The sequence below is a fragment of the Pelophylax lessonae genome, assembly GCF_965119305.1.
Source record: "Pelophylax lessonae genome assembly, chromosome: 2".
Taxonomy (NCBI): Eukaryota; Metazoa; Chordata; class Amphibia; order Anura; family Ranidae; genus Pelophylax; species Pelophylax lessonae.
Window position 1 is genome coordinate 429228009 of NC_138769.1, and position 17083 is coordinate 429245091.

At 40.2% G+C, this 17083-nt stretch overlaps 1 protein-coding gene across 4 annotated transcripts in view; it reads right to left on the bottom strand.

The window, feature by feature from the left end:
• The window catches only part of FRMPD4 (FERM and PDZ domain containing 4), a 587249-nt gene that overhangs the window by 24714 nt on the left and 545452 nt on the right, over window positions 1-17083 (bottom strand). For all 4 annotated transcript variants that reach the window (XM_082245219.1, XM_082245220.1, XM_082245221.1 and 1 more), the window contains 5 exons: window positions 16624-16760; window positions 8645-8771; window positions 3163-3252; window positions 2579-2761; window positions 1371-1506 (listed from right to left, as the gene is read on the bottom strand). In XM_082245219.1, the coding sequence (XP_082101345.1) occupies window positions 1371-1506; window positions 2579-2761; window positions 3163-3252; window positions 8645-8771; window positions 16624-16760 (673 nt within the window). The remainder of the gene's footprint in view (window positions 1-1370; window positions 1507-2578; window positions 2762-3162; window positions 3253-8644; window positions 8772-16623; window positions 16761-17083) is intronic.

Genomic DNA, 17083 nt, shown 5'->3' on the forward strand with positions numbered 1-17083 from the left:
CCCAAAGGGTCAAGAAGATATGGAGCTGTGTCTGCTAATGAACAAAAGAGAAAACTGGATTTTTGTCTTACCGTAAAATCCTTTTTTCTGATGTTTATTGACAGATACAGAACCCACCCCTCTGTTGAGTTGGGTTATGTATTCTTCTGACACTGCTTGTTATAAAACTGAAGCCCTATAGCAGGAAGTGGGAGAATACCCCCTAGGACTGCCCTACAAGCTTAGTCAATTTTATTTTGCCTAGTGTCCTACTCCTGTAGGGGGCAGCATAACCCAAGGGTCAAGAAGATGTGGAGCTGTGTCCGTCAATGAATATAAGAGAAAAGGATTTTATGGTAAGACAAAAATCCATTTTTTTCTTCTAAAACAGAAGTAATAATAAAACACAGTACATTGTTTTAATTATTCTACTTAAATGCAGGATGTGTAGGTACACTGAGTTGTGCAGTCAGGGAGATCGCCTTATGTGCCAGGAAGTCAATTTGTTTATGATGGATTCACATATATGCAGTGTCACAGAGGTGGGTCTTATTAAGAGGTGCCACATATATTTACACACCTAGTAAGGAGACTAAGCTGTCACTGACAGCTAAGGGTCTTCTACTAATAATGGGGAGGGGGAGGAGGACCACCTCCTGATCACATGATAGCTGTGAAAGCCTGTGATCAGCCAATAAACCCACCTATATAAACTCTTTTTCTTCCTGAAAGGAGAAGGAGGTACATTGTCAGAGGAAAAGAAAGTAAAAAAAAGTCTGTGTGTAAAATAAATAAATAAAGATAAACTAGCTATATTAGGGCTTGATCTAAGTTAGTGTCAGGCTCAGTGTCAGGGTTAAGGTTGAGTCAAAGCTCAAGGTCCGTATGTTTTAGGCTGGATAAAAAAAAACATTTTTTATGTATTGACAGGATAAGTGTATTTTAGGTAAGGGAAAAAAAATGTGCACTAATGTTTCTTGCCCCACTAAGGGTATAAATAACAAATAATATACACATATATGGTATTGCCGCAAATGGAGTAGGAAAAATGTATTATGGGATTTTTTTTTTTTGGTGGTGGGTCATAGAAATGGCAAGAAATATACAGCTAAAGATTAAAAATGTTTTTTTTTTTTTTTTTACTATTTTTTCTTTGATAATAAAACAAAAATCAGGACATATCTATTAACATTTACCACCACATTAAGGCCCAATATATCCTGAAAAACACAAAGTATAATTCACTTGAATACACTAAACCATTGTGATGGTATGTCCAGATTATTATCACTCGCCAAAGTTGCAAATCTGAGATAAAGCATTAAGATTATTTTTGCTTGCAGGCATTAGGAGTTAATTTAGATGCGTAGCAAAAACTATAGTCAATTTACCTGCTTCACGATTGGCCATGTTTTTATTTGCCACATTAAATATTGAACGTCTGGAATCAACCAAAAGTCGGTAATAACCTGCTGTTAAACAGGCAAGGTTCATGGCATCTGATGACTCCATAAGCAAAGTTATAGGCTGTAAGAAAAAAACGAGGTCATAAAACATAACAACAGATCATTATTTTAGCTTATGCAAATTGGGCTGTCATTTTCAAAGCACAACTCCATACTACTGAATTGCACAGTTAGCATTCATGTGCAATAGTTGAGAAGGAAGGGAGCTATTTCAATGTATGTGGAGGAGACTGAAAAGGGTCATTATTAGACTACTTTTTTATAAGGTCAAATAATGTTTGATGTAACTTGTAACTTTTACAAAACATTATTTTCTGAACAGCTTATTGTCTTGAAAACCTTGAATAAAGTAAATTGTTGAGACTTAAACAGAACCTCAACAGAAGTAGGTCAGCTTATGTCGAACAAGAATGTTGAAAACATTTTCTCGCTCAGTGGCTGCAGCCACTGATTGGTGTATTCTGACAGTAAATAGTCCCGCCAAAAGAATACACTGCCCCTGCAGGGAGGGATTCCTCCATCCAACTTGCTTGTGTATAAAGTCTGATGCAAAACAAAATGGAGATGTTGCTTGAATACGAACCTGATACATGATTACATTTTGTTATGCATCCTATAACATGACAGATGCCCTAAAATTGGTTATGATGGAATACAGCCCTACTTTGTTTTTCGTGCTATAGATTCATCGGTAGGCAACCAAAGGCAGATGCATTAGCAGCCAGTTAAAACTGAACTCCAGAAATTAAACTACTTTCTAAAATGTTCTGGATTACTAGGGGTTAAGTCTAAGTGCATGCCACCTCATGAACTTATCAATTTCATATATAAATATATATATATATATATATATATATATACATATACATATATATATTTTTTTTCTTTTATCTCTATCGCTATAATTTCCGGTGCTCCAATGCTGGACCTTCTGGTCTCATCTCCAGCACCTGCAGAGTTGCTCCTTCCAGATCAGAAAGTGCTTTGTATTATGTGAACCCATTAACTCAATACAAATCCTTCTAAAAAAGAGGAAACTGAGGGGAGGGGCAGGCACAGTGGCTGCTGGAAGTGCCTAGGGCTATACAAATACACAAAAATGGTCTTAAAAAAAAAAAAGAAAATGTACTTACTTTTACATCAAGAACATGGAGCTCTACTCTAACTGTTATTTCATCTTCTGTAAACATTTCAATCCGATTCACATGGCTGAAGTCAGCAAGTAGGGCTACCAAGTTTGTTTTTGTGTTGATTACGTGGCTGATACCATATCGGGGACCAACTAACAAGGTCACATCTGAATGTTTTTCTCCCTGCTGTAAGCACAAGGATATTAGAGGGTTACATTTTCTACTTGTCTGCTGGCCAATTTATCAAGGCAAGGTTAAAAATAAATTGCGCAGTGGAGTAAACATTATAAATGCATTTGCTGATTAAATGAATATGGATTTGGAAAGATATTACAATTTAAAGTAAGATGCAACATGTATATTTGTACAGCTGGGAAAATGATTTCAATAATTTCCATGTATACTCAATCTAGAAGACGTGTGGGAAATTGCCCAGGAAGTATTGATGACCCTTTTTACCAGATTTCAAAATTAATTACACATTGATTGATACAGAAAGTCACATATTGCAGTAAAGATAAATTATGGACAGCTATGTGTCTGAAATGCTAGACTATGCATAAAGTATTACATAATAGAACACTTACAACCAATTTTGCTTTAAATACACGTCCTCCATATAAGCGCAAGTCACTGAGGAACTTCAGATAGTGCACTTTGGCTTGTAGAGCAGATAGCTGCAAAAGATATAAAGGCTGATTAAAATGTGCTGTCTGCTTAGGGGTATGAATGATTTTGGCATTACTTTGCATTTTGTCATACAATGTAATTTATATATGAATGTCTTTCCTTTATGCCCTATGCAATTTTTAATCTGAACAACTGCTGACATAATATGCATCACTGGTCTAGAGTAGCTTACAACAACATGCTCATTCACTCTACAGTTAGCCCAATCAGATGCCAATTAAGGCAACCAGCATTGTATGGGCTAACTAGGGTAAATGTGCATGTGGTTGTAAGCTACTTTGCACCAGCATGCCTAACCTACTTTATTCACTTCTGACCTATAGCCAACAGCAAAGGCTTTTTAAAGTTGAACTCTAGGCAGATATTTCATGGACATGCACAATTTGAAATATTGACATGTTTGGTATCTATTTACTTAATGCAATATAATATTTTATATTTTACCAAGAAAACGGTATTATATTGTGTTAAATGTATTTTTTCCTTAAAATATGGTGTGACACAAATAATTGCAACAGCCACCGTTTTATTTTCCAGGGTCTCTCAAAAATATATCATGTTCGGAGATTCCCAGTAATTTTCTAGAAAAAAATGCTAATTTTATCCTGTATGTGAAACATTTTTAAGTTGTCCTAGACAAATAGTGTAATCAAAAATTCCTCATAAAAATTCATTTTGTAAATGTGAGCAGTGCAAGTGCATCAATTTCAACTGTTACCAGCCTCTTGCCTTCCTTGAATAGCAGGGGTCATTTAATTTATAGTATATGCTGGCAAGAAACATGCTGATAGGGAGAGCAGAGTTTATCACTGTGCTACTTCTTCTTTCATTGTCCAGTCACAGACTGGAGCAGGTCCAGGAGGACCTCGGCTTGGTTAAGGACAATATCCCCCCTGACAATATCCCCCCGGACATTATCCCCCGGCCAATATCCCCCGGGACAATATCCCCCCAGGACAACATCCCCCGGGCAATATCCCCGGGACAATATCACCCCGGAAAACATCCCCCTGGACATAGGGTTAGGGTTAGAGGGTTAGGGTTAGAAGGGGGATATTGTCTAGGGGGATATTGTCCAGGGAGGATATTGTCCGGGGGGATGTTGTCCAGGGGGGATATTGTCCGGGGGGATATTGTCCGGGGGATATTGTCTGGGGGGATATTGTCCTAGAATCCCTGGGCTTATATAAAGTGGGTAGAATAATGCTGGCCATCAGCTCAAAGACAGCTAGTGGCAGGAAAAGGGTGCTGTGGGGGAAATCTCTGAATTTAAGGTGAATATTGGAAAAGCTGGTTATTTTATCTTTTTTATTGATTACTCATTATATCTTGTTGTTTTGGGCTGTAGTTCTGCTTAAGGGTTAGTTCACCTTTATAGAAAAAATGTTAAGGTGACTTAACACTGGACACCCTCTACCACCCCCGGTCCCCTTTGTACTTACCTCTAGGGTCACTGAGCTGGCAGCATCCCTGTAGCCTAGCATTTTGGGGATTTGAAATCCCTGCTTCTCTCCCTCTTCTCTGTGCAGCGCTTCTGGGATGGACCAGATTGATTTATTTTGATGGTGCTGACCAACTACAATCAATCTGGTCTTTTCCATAAGTGCTGCACTGAGAGGAGGGAGAAGAGCAGCAATTTCAAATGCCCAGACTGCTGGACCAGCTGCAGGAGTGCTGAAAGCTCAGCCACCCTGGAGGTGAGTACAGCGGGGACTGAAGGGGAGGGGTGGGTGTTCAGTGTTAATTCACCTTTACATTGTTTTTTGTAAAGGTGAACTAACCCCTTCTAAGCAGAACTGCAGCCAAAAACAGTAAGATACAAATCAATAATCAATTAAAAGATAAAATAACAAGCTTTTGCCACACATCCACTTTAAATTTAGAAATTTCCCCCACAGCACCCTTTCCCTTCCACTACCCAGTGAGCAAGCAATTGTGGTGCAAGTTTGAAAATGACTTGCTAAGCTATTGCTAGATGTGCCATGCTTTACATGTTTGTTGCAGAATTGCAGCAAGTCTGCATTGTATGACTCCAGATCAACTTTCTTTGCAAACATTCTGCAAGTCTGCTGCAAGTTCTGGTTCAATTGTGTTGTACAATAGTCATCCTACCACAGGGGTCACTGTGGTGGAATTTTTATGCTGTAGACTTGCAGAGCTCTTGCTGTATACTCACCACTGCAACTTTGCTCTTTCTAGATACTTGCCACACAAATTTGCTACAAATTGGAAAGTGTCAACTAGAACTTGTGCTTCAAGTGCTCTGCAAGTGTACAGTTTGCCAGTGAAGATGTGCAGCAAGTTACCAGACTTAAAATTCAACACTGCCACAAATTTGTGGCAAGTTATCCTTGCTATCTGAGTCTTTAATTTGATGGCCAGCATTATTCCACCCACTAAGCATTATTTCCCCAGGTGAAAATAAACTAGAAAAGCCTTTAAAAAGAAAATGAATGCAGCCACCACATTTAAGGACTGGTAAGTTGCAATGTGGTATAGTTTATTTAGGATAAGGTCATATAAAGATACATCATAATATTTACAGTGCCTTGCAAAAGTATTCGGCCCCCTTGAACTTTGCAACCTTTTGCCACATTTCAGGCTTCAAACATAAAGATATAAAACTGTAATTTTTTGTGAAGAATCAACAACAAGTGGGACACAATCATGAAGTGGAACGAAATTTATTGGATATTTCAAACTTTTTTAACAAATAAAAAACTGAAAAATTGGGCGTGCAAAATTATTCATCCCCTTTAAGTTAATACTTTGTAGTGAGACCTTTTGCTGTGATTACAGCTTTAAGTCGCTTGGGGTATGTCTCTATCAGTTTTGCACATCGAGAGACTGAAATTTTTGCCCATTCCTCCTTGCAAAACAGCTCGAGCACAGTGAGGTTGGATGGAGAGCGTTTGTGAACAGCAGTTTTCAGTTCTTTCCACAGATTCTCAATTGGATTCAGGTCTGGACTTTGACTTGGCCATTCTAACACCTGGATATGTTTATTTGTGAACCATTCCATTGTAGATTTTGCTTTATGTTTTGGATCATTGTCTTGTTGGAAGACAAATCTCCGTCCCAGTCTCAGGTCTTTTGCAGACTCCATCAGGTTTTCTTCCAGAATGGTCCTGTATTTGGCTCCATCCATCTTCCCATCAATTTTAACCATCTTCCCTGTCCCTGCTGAAGAAAAGCAGGCCCAAACCATGATGCTGCCACCACCATGTTTGACAGTGGGGATGGTGTGTTCAGGGTGATGAGCTGTGTTGCTTTTACGCCAAACATAACGTTTTGCATTTTTGCCAAAAAGTTTGATTTTGGTTTCATCTGACCAGAGCACCTTCTTCCACATGTTTGATGTGTCTCCCAGGTGGCTTGTGGTAAACTTTAAACGACACTTTTTATGGATATTTTTAAGAAATTGGTTTCTTCTTGCCACTCTTCCATAAAGGCCAGATTTGTGCAGTATACGACTGATTGTTGTCCTATGGACAGAGTCTCCCACCTCAGCTGTAGATCTCTGCAGTTCATCCAGAGTGATCATGGGCCTCTTGGCTGCATCTCTGATCAGTCTTCTCCTTGTATGAGCTGAAAGTTTAGAGGGAAGGCCAGGTCTTCGTAGATTTGCAGTGGTCTGATACTCCTTCCATTTCAATATTATCGCTTGCACAGTGCTCCTTGGGATTTTTAAAGCTTGGGAAATCTTTTTGTATCCAAATCCGGCTTTAAACTTCTTCACAACAGTATCTCGGACCTGCCTGGTGTGTTCCTTGTTCTTCATGATGCTCTCTGTGCTTTGAACTGACCTCTGAGACTATCACAGTGTAGGTGCATTTATACGGAGACTTGATTACACACAGGTGGATTCTATTTATCATCATTAGTCATTTAGGTCAACATTGGATCATTCAGAGATCCTCACTGAACTTCTGGAGAGAGTTTGCTGCACTGAAAGTAAAGGGGCTGAATAATTTTGCACGCCCAATTTTTCAGTTTTTTATTTGTTAACAAAGTTTTAAATATCCAATAAATTTTGTTCCACTTCATGATTGTGTCCCACTTGTTGTTGATTCTTCACAAAAAATTACAGTTTTATATCTTTATGTTTGAAGCCTGAAATGTGGCAAAAGGTCGCAAAGTTCAAGGGGGCCGAATACTTTCGCAAGGCACTGTAGATGAATGATTCGATCTTAGCTTTAATTTGTTGACCAGAAGAAAAAAGCAGACTGTAGGACTCAACCTGAAGCTTTAATAATTTGTTTATATTGTATCATATATTAGTTTTCTGTGTAGGTTACCTAATTACAATTTAGCTTCCTTTCAGTCAGGAGAAACATTAACATTGTACTGTTCAATTGTATATTGTTTTTCAGTAGATGCAAAAGTATTTTATCTTGAGATATGAAGCTTAGTGACAGTGTCAGGAGTTCTCACAACTACGTCCAGGCCATTATAGCAGCATCTAAGATATCAACTGGTTTTACAATGCAAATATTTCCCAATCTGATGCATTAAGAGGGATAACTACAGCCAGAGACGTAACTAGAACCTTCAGGTCCCCGCTGCAAGAAACCATGAAGGGCCCCCGGACCCCTGGCTGGGGCCCTTTCCTTCAAGCCTGGGGCTCTTCCCACTGATCCTGGGGCCCTTTACTCTCGCTGCAGGGCCATTTATTATGGTCCCCCCAGCAGGAGCCTTTCACAAGTTCTTCAGTGGGTCCACTTCCTGCCATCTTGGGGCCTCTCCACGGTGGTGGAATGCCAGGGCCCAGTCTCAAGTCTGACCTTTGTGATCCTGGAAGTTCACCCACTAGGGTCAGTAGTTTTTATTTTTTGGTATTTTAATTGTATCATTTTTTATCATTTTATTTTATTTTTTTACAATGTCACTGACTATGCCTCTGTCCATTCAGAAAAGGAAGGAGCTGGTAAATTACATATTTACTGACCGACCCCTTTTTGGTTCTCTATTGTGACACGTCCCCTGCAGCAGCCGGCAGGAGAGGGAAGGGAGCACACAGGGGCTCAGAGACAGCAGAACACAAGTGAACTGGATAGGAGAAGTGGCGGGGGCAACATACAGAGGAACGAAGCTCCTCCATTTTCCTCCTGCAGCTACAGGAGAAAAAAGGAGGACAGTGATTTCTCTATATGCTGATCCCACCGCCCCTCCTATCCAGATGTACAGGGGAGCCGCACAGGCTCCCTGGAGCATGGAACCCAGTTGCAATTGCAACCCCTGCAACCCCTGTAGTTACGCCCCTGACTACAGCTATACATTTCTGGACACAGAGTGGTAAAATCTCATAAAGGAAAAGTAAATAGTATTTTCATGTTCTTCTTTCATATATTTTACAATTCTTCAACATGAATGGCTTACCTTTTTGCCCGGAGGGACGAGGTTTTGATTAGCTTTGACAAGGTGTGACAGTGCTTTTTTTATATTCTTTTCCTTCATGCTTTGCAACACAGCAGATGGAAGGAAGGTCTCTAATCCCCATTCTTTTCTGTAGAGAGACCAGCATTTGATTATTTCTTATATACATTTGTAAAGGTTCAATTTAGATTTTAAAAGCGATTATAATGTAACATTTAATGATACAGCTACTAAATTCAACCTACAAAATGATGCCACTGTGATCACTGGCATCATGGTTGGGCAGGGGGCATGTCACAGAATGACCAAGGATCTATAGGCTCCCTGTGCTTTAGCATGGTGACCTGCTGTTCTCCTTAAAGACTGAACTGCGCATATCTGTCACGGCTGACACATACCAATTGTCAATGTCAACTGCTGTCAGTACCAGACCTGAACCTGTGGATAGCACTGATAAAACAGAGAAGGAAATATGGGAAGAAGTAGGAAGACTAACAGGATTACCAGTTATTTCTGCGTGTTTTGTGAGAAAATAAAAAAAAGGGCTTGAACAGTGAGGTTAAATTTTTTTAATGAATACACTTAATTGATTTTTTGTATTTTTATACACTTTAAAATTCAATTTAAGAAAGAAGCACACTATGCTGTCCCATATGGGTATAGCAGCATAGCGTGCTAAACCTAACCTAACACTTCTTCCCCAACTGTATTTAGGAGAAGCTTCTTCAAATCCTCTGCAGCCAGTGCTGGCTCCATCCTGAGTCTTTGTAGGCACAAAATGGACATGGGACCAGCACCCCCTAGTGGTTTGGGAGGGAGAGGCGTCCTGTTCTTTTGAGCTGCACATGCACAGTGTGTACTCTATCCTGGCGCTCTACTGTCACCTATGATAAGCTCAGAGGTTGTGACAGGAAAGCGTAAATACGTAAATACTGCGAGTGTGTGGCCCAAAACAACACAAGGTTTTTAGGAAGACAAAGAAAGTTATTAAACTTAGTGCTGCTTCCTTAAAACAATGACACTTGCTAATAATACATAAAGTGTCACTGCAATCAATATTACATAAAGTGCCAGTGCAATCAATAATACATAAAGTGAAGGTGCAATCAAACAAATAAGCGCCCATCAATGATATTAAGGTGCCAGTGCTAGTGATGTCTTCTCATATAGGATTCAGGTGACACTCCGTGCTCCCCTCCTTAGTCCCCACTTACCAGCAATATGATTAAAAGCAACATGGTATATGAATGGATGGATCTAGCTTCTTCCTTCTCTGGCAGTAAACAAGGCCAGGGAAGAAGCTAGATCAATCCATCCATATACCATGCTATTTTTATTCATCACTAGCACTGGCACCTTACTATCATTGATGGACTTTTATTTGTTTGATTTCACCTTCGCTTTATGTATTATTGGTTGCACTGGCCTTTTATGTATTACTAGCACGTGTCATGGTTTTAACCACTTCCAACCCAAGAACGTCATATGATGTCATGGACTTTGAGCGGGCATATTTGAATGATGCCTGCAGCTGCAGGCATCATTCAGATATCATCTTTTGCAGCCAGCGATTCCCTTCACCATAAGAACAATCATAGCGGCAGTTCAGTTGCTTGATCGTTCTTGCATGCAGCGGGAGGGGTCGCCACCCTCTGGTGCTTCTACCGGCTTGCCCGTGTGATCGGCGAGCCGGAAAAGGAATTAGCGGTGGCTGAAGTACACCATAGAGAATATCGAGGACCAGATGGTCCCCAGCCATCTCTTTGACTCTTGGAGGCCCGGGCACAGCGTTATGATGTCCCATCCAGCCTGGCATTTGATAATACTGCCGAGATCTCGGCTGCAAAGGCTGAGATGTTTTTTTTTTTTTTTTTTTTTACTTATAGACCCCACATCTCTCCATAAAGAGGACCTGTCATGCCGTATTCTTATTACAAGGGATGATTACATTCCTTGTAATAAGAATAACAGTGATACAAAAAAAAGATTTAAAAGGAAAGGGTAAAAATATGAAAATAAAAACGTTAGAGCAAGAGCAGCAATTCTAGCTCAAGACCTCCTCTGTAACTCTAAATTGGTAACCTGTAAAATTTTTAAAGCTTTGCCTATGGAGATTTTTAAGTACCGAAGTTTGGCGCCATACCACGAGTGTTTTAAAGGGTGACATGTTAGGTATCAATTTACTCAGCGTAATATCATCTTTTACATTATGCAAAAAAATTGGGCTAAGTTTAGTGTTTTTTTTTTTAATTTATAAAAAAAAAAAAAACGCATTTGAAAACTTGCTGCGCAAATACCATGTGACAAAAAAAGTTGCAATGACCGCCATTTTATTACCTAGGGTCTCTGCTAAAAAAAACATATATAATGTTTGGGGGTTCTGAGTAATTTTCTAGCAAAAAATTATGATTTTTTTTATATAAATCTTTTTATTGAGTTTAAAACATAAAATACAAAAATAGAAAATTCCCATGCATTCATACATTAACTAGAGTCTGTGGGTCTAAACAAAAGCAGATACATATAAGACCGCTATAAGTTGCATGGGAAAAGAAAAAATCACCACATGGCAATGCAGGAAATTCAACATGCATGGAATGGAGTAAATTGTACAAAACTGAACAATGAAACGAGAAACCTTTGAACCGCAAGGTTGGATGAGTGAGGACCCCAACCAGAAATTGCTGATCTTCTATGCGTATTTCTGAGCTGTAGTTAACCATTAAGAATGTAGCTGTAGCAACCGTGGAGGACCACCAGGTGGAGTTGTTACATTAATTTTGTGATTCTATAGTTTGCTTCTGTGGTTTGTGCAGATTATCATGTTACTAGCCATGGGCGTGCGCAGAACTTTTTTCAGGGGGGGGGGCGGGCATCATTTTAAGCTCATCCATGCTCCGCCCCTTTTCAACAAATGTCTTGAAGGGGAGGGGCTTAGTCATTATACCTTTTTTGAGTATGTATTTTTAGAGAGCAAACAGCAGCACCTATTCTTAAAGCATTTGTTAACCTAAAAAAAAAAAAAATGATCCTGTTCCCTTAAAGCATGTTATACAGCACAGTGCTTTACTGTGTCATTTTGACCCTTCTATCACCTAACATACCTGGCTGATCCTGCCTGGCTATGTCCTCCCTTTGTAAACTGACCACCATATACCATGGCTGCTGAGCCCTGACACTGTGGTCAGTTTACGTGCCTCGGTCACCTGCAGCCCTCCTGTCCTCCTCTGTCCTCTCTCCCCCCTCTCTCCCTCCCTGTCTGCTCCCATGTCAGTGCCCACCCCCCTTCCCTCCTGCTGCTGTAGTTTAATTTAAAGTTTCTTATCCTGTCTACAGTCTGTTTAATAATCCTGTGTGCCCCAGTGTCTTTATAAAAATAAGCCATTCTTTACCAGTTTTCAGAGCGCCACTCACTGCTCATGTGACCTGCCACCTCTCCCCTCCTCTCCCCTCCTCCTCCCCTCCCGACTGACATCAGTGAGGAATCCTTGGCCCCACCCTCTGCAGACAGCTGTCAGACAGGGAGAGGAGAGAGCCAGCGGGTCACGTGAGTGGCGCTCGGCCCTCTGAAAACTGGTAAAAAAATGGCTTATTTTTTTAAAACACATACACAGACACACAGGCACACAGGATTATTAAACAGGCTAGACAGGAAGGTATAAAGTGGCTTAACAACCTCTTGAAAGGGGAAGTTGATTCCAGGGGGGGCAAATGCCCCCCTTGCCCCTACCTGCGGATGCCCATGTTACTAGCTTGTCCCCCTACTCTTGGGCACCCCCATTGGAACCTATAACTGTGCCCAAGGGCGGGGGAGGAAAGCAGAGTTGCTCCCGTGTTGGAGATAAAATGGGAAAGGGGCAGATTGACCACTTATCGCTTATTCCAACTAATCCAAGGTTGCCAAGACTGCGTTGTTTGGTGCACAGAGTGGTTTTTAAGAGACAAGGTGCGTTCATACGTGTAGTGTGTGTTAGTGATGTCAATAACTCCCTGAATTGTCAGCGGAAATTCTTGCTTCGAGGCCCTTGTAATATTGAGCCTGGCTACTAAGACTATGTGTGTCATGGTGTGTCTTACTGGCTTAGGGAACCGTTCTATCCCCAGTGACAAGATTGCCAGTCCAGGGTCTGGTGTGAGATAGGTGTGTGTAACCTCAGTTATGAGTGTGAAGGTGGCGTTCTAGTAATCTTGCAGGTGTGGGCATTGCCATAATATGTGGAAAAGGTTTCCATCAATACCGCAGAGTCTCCAGCATTTGCCATCAGTGTTTGTGTCAAATTTGAGAAGTCTGGATGGTGTTAGATACCATCAAAGGGAAATTTTAATGGAAAGCTCCCAGAGATTGGAGCAGCTATTAGCTGAGAATATGGATCGAAAAAAAAAAATGATGATTTTTACATGTAGGAGAGAAGTGCCAAAATTGGCCCGGTATGGAAGTGGGAAGCAGTGCTAAGTTTAATAATGATGAGGTTTTTTTAACCGTTCACATTAGCAGCAGCTTCAATCTCAATTTTTATTTATTTATTTATTTATTTATTTGACCTTTCGTGCACTTTCACATTTGGTTCTATTATGTGTTAATTATTTACACATGGTTGTGAATACACCATAATTGACAGGACACTGATCAAAAAAACCCATAGCGCGGGTATAATCACCTTTTATGAGGTTTTTAGGAAGCTTCTTTTAAATGTGGTTGTGGACTTCTTATTTTAAACAGAAAGGGAAGCCTGGCTGGTAGGTAGGTTTAGCACACAATGCTGGTATACCCAATGGGACAGCAGGCTGTGTTTTTTTTTGTACAGCTGAATTTACACTGTTACGAATAACTGCGCCTTCAGGAAAGACATTTTCCTGAGAGGCTGCAGACCAAGGTTTTGCAAACACTGATCTCATCAGTAACACACAGCATCCCGTTGAGTTTTGTACAGCCTGAAGGGGCAATGGCAGCAGAAGAATCTGAAAGGGCAGGCCATCGTTATAGTATTCTATTTATTAAAATGTAGTTTAAATAGGTAAGGAAAACAAATAGTGTTATTTTGCTTTTTGTGTTTTTAATAGGGTTAATAAGAAATAATTTGCTTTTGTTTTTTTTTAATAGGGTTAATAAGAAATAATCAGCCATGACAAACTGTATGTGGATATTATGATATACCACTTACAGGCAGCAGGTGGAGCTCTATGCAACAAGGACTCTTTGAAGTCTCAGCAGCTACCATAAAGTGTACAGTTAGTGCTGGACAGCATCCTTTCATGAATGCAAACTATCGTCAATATTTATTTCATAAACAGTTTACAAAGATAATGGGCACAATTCGCTAAAGCCTATCGAATGCGTTATCTCGGTCACAAGAATACTTAACCCTTGTGATAACGAAAATGTCAATTTACTATCGCTCGTATCTGGTATTTATTGGAAACACCAAAAACGTTCAGTAAATAACACATGAAAAGGCATTACAATCAATTCGCTAAAGAAAATAAATAAATAAATGCATGCAGTAGTTAAAGCAGAGTTCCGGCCTCAAATACCTTTTTTAACTAAAAATACCCCTATAATACTAATCCATCCCCTTTACAGAACCGCTATTCTCATACTTACAAGGTGTACAGTATTGGATTTTAGTCAAAATCTTACTTTTAAAAACGCTGTCTGGGCATGGCCATCTTGGATGTGGGCATCTGAAGCCGTAGGGTAATCTGCTGTGTCCTTCTTCCTGATTCCAGGGAGTGTTCTGGGAGTTCTTCCTGATTCCAGCCTCCTGGGAGTGATGAAAAACAGCTCCCAGGATGCAATGCAAAGGCGGAAGTGATGTCGGTGGCTGTGGCCACAGAGGGGGGAGAAGGAGGAAGTACAATAAAAAATGCCCTGAAAAAAAAAGTAAGGGACCCCCGAAAAAAATTGAAAATGCCCAATTGTTGATCAGCATAGCGAGCACTCCAGGAATCACTAAAGTTGCAAAATAGGCCAGAACTCCACTTTAAGTACTGCTCAGAGCTTGCGATAACTATGTAGTAACCACAGCAATGTCAGACCCCACCAGTGACTGGTTGAAACATAGGCGGGAAAGTGCAAGCTGGAGTTGTGTGGAGTGTAAGAGAAGTGAGGACTGTTATCTAGAGGCTTTCGGAGGATATCTTTTTGAAATGGAGCCCTTTGCATCCAGTCTCCTTGAATTTAGGTCAATACAGAAGAGGAGGAGGAGATGTCAAATGGTCCTTTTGAAGGAAAGGACCTTCAAGGAGCGCAAACTTCTGGACCAGTTCTCTGAAGCTGAGACCCTGCAGAAGTTCAGGTTATCCGAGCAACTGATAATGGAGCTCTATATTTAAAAGATTGGGTACCTTGAGCCCCCTACACAGAGAAGTCATGCCATACCAGCCATGACCAAGCTGGTGTCAGACTTACGTTTTTTTGGAAAGGTGTCATACCAGATGGTCGCAGGTGAGATTGTGGGAACTTCCGAGTCCTCTATTTCCCATCTCCTCACCCAAGTTCTAATTGGATTCCGTGCAATAGCACCAAAATACATCTTTTTCCCTAATTCTCACCAGGATGTGACGTTCATGCAGGATGCATGCGATAACTTACCGCACTATGTCATGCAATATTTTCGACTAGATAACGCATGCAAGTTTCTTTATGAATGTTGTGCGATATGTTACCGCATACTCGAATGTGGTAACATATCGCTTAGTGTATTGTGCCCAATGTAAGAGGGTTCCCTCCTCTTCCTATCCCACAGAAAAGACAGGATGTGAGTAGAAATCTCCACTAAGTGAGAACAATTCCCATCTCTGACAGTTGTAGGCGAACATGTAATGAAGTATCAGAATTTATAACCTATTGCATGGACTTTACGTTAACCACTTGCCCACTGCCCACTACATATATACTGCAGCAGGCTGGCTCGGCTGCATGAATCGCCATACCTGTACGGCGATCCGTGGTAGCGATCCAGCGGGGAAGCTGATTCACAGGGCCGGCGGCAGTGATGGCCCCCGGGCACCCGAGATCACTCCCTGTGGCGAGAGCAGCGGTCTGCTTTTGTAAACACAGAAGACTGCTGTTCTCTCAGGAATCACAGTACAGAGCGCCTGTGTTCCTCCTATTTAGGATCACAGGTCTCTGGGTTGATTCCACAAGCCCATCCCCCTCACAGTTAGAAAACACCCCATAGGCATAAGTTAACCCTTTGATCACCCCTTCCCTGCTAGTGTCATTATTACAGTAACAGTGCATTATTTAAGCACTGATTACTGTAGTAATGTCACTGGTCCCCCCAAAAATGTCAAAAATGTCAGTTAGGTGTCCAATCTGTCCATCGCAATGTCACAGTCCCACTAAAAATTGCTGATAGCCGCCATTACTAGTAAAAAATAAATAAATAAATAAAAATGACATAAATCTTTCCCGTAGTTTGTAGACGCGATAACTTTTGCACAAACCAATCAAAATACGCTTATTGGGATTTTTTGTTTACCAAAAATTTGTAGCAGAATACAAATTAGCCTAAAATGGTGAAAACATTTGATTTTTACATTTTTTTTATTGGGGATTTTATATAGCAGAAAGTGAAAAATTGCACAGGTGATCAAATACCACCAAAAGAACGCTCTATTTATGGGGGGGAAGGACATTCATTTTATTTAGGTACAGCATTGCATGACCACACAATTGTCCGTTAAAGTAACGCAGTGCGGAATCGCAAAAAATGGCCTGGTCATTAAGGGGATAAAACCTTCAGGTCCAGAAGTGGTTAAATACAAATTCTGCAACATTTCCTTTGAAGGGCTATTCCTCTGCCACAAAACTGTACAGTATTGATAAATCTACAGAATAAGATATATCAGACTCACAAAAATATATTAGGTCAAAGTAAGCAACATTTTACAGTACTGTATATAAACACATATGTTTGTAGATAATATTGCAGAGGATTCACAAAGATATGTTTGGGTGGATAAGCATGTATACTTACTCAATATATTTTAGAGAGATTTTCTGTGTCTGCTTGGTGGTGACTGTTGCAATGTACATCTGCAGTGCTGCTAGTCTCAAAGCAATATCATACTTCAGCTCTGGTCCAAATCTCTCCTGAACCACATCATTGCAACTCTGAAATCAACCAGCAGGTGGGGCATTAGACTCAAGTAATGCATTAGGTACATTGGAAAACAAATATCTGCAAATCAGCACCTGACATATCTCATGACTGTTGAGATGACTGATAGTGTTAATGTCAGGCAATTTGTTACATTCTCTTAAGCGCAAATTCTCTGATAACGCAATTTAGTTGTCATTATTAATTTATTTCATTTTGTTACAAATATATATATATATATATATATATATATATATATATATATATATATATATATATATAAAATAAACTGTATAGATACAAACATTTTAAATCAAAACTAAACCCATTGATTTAA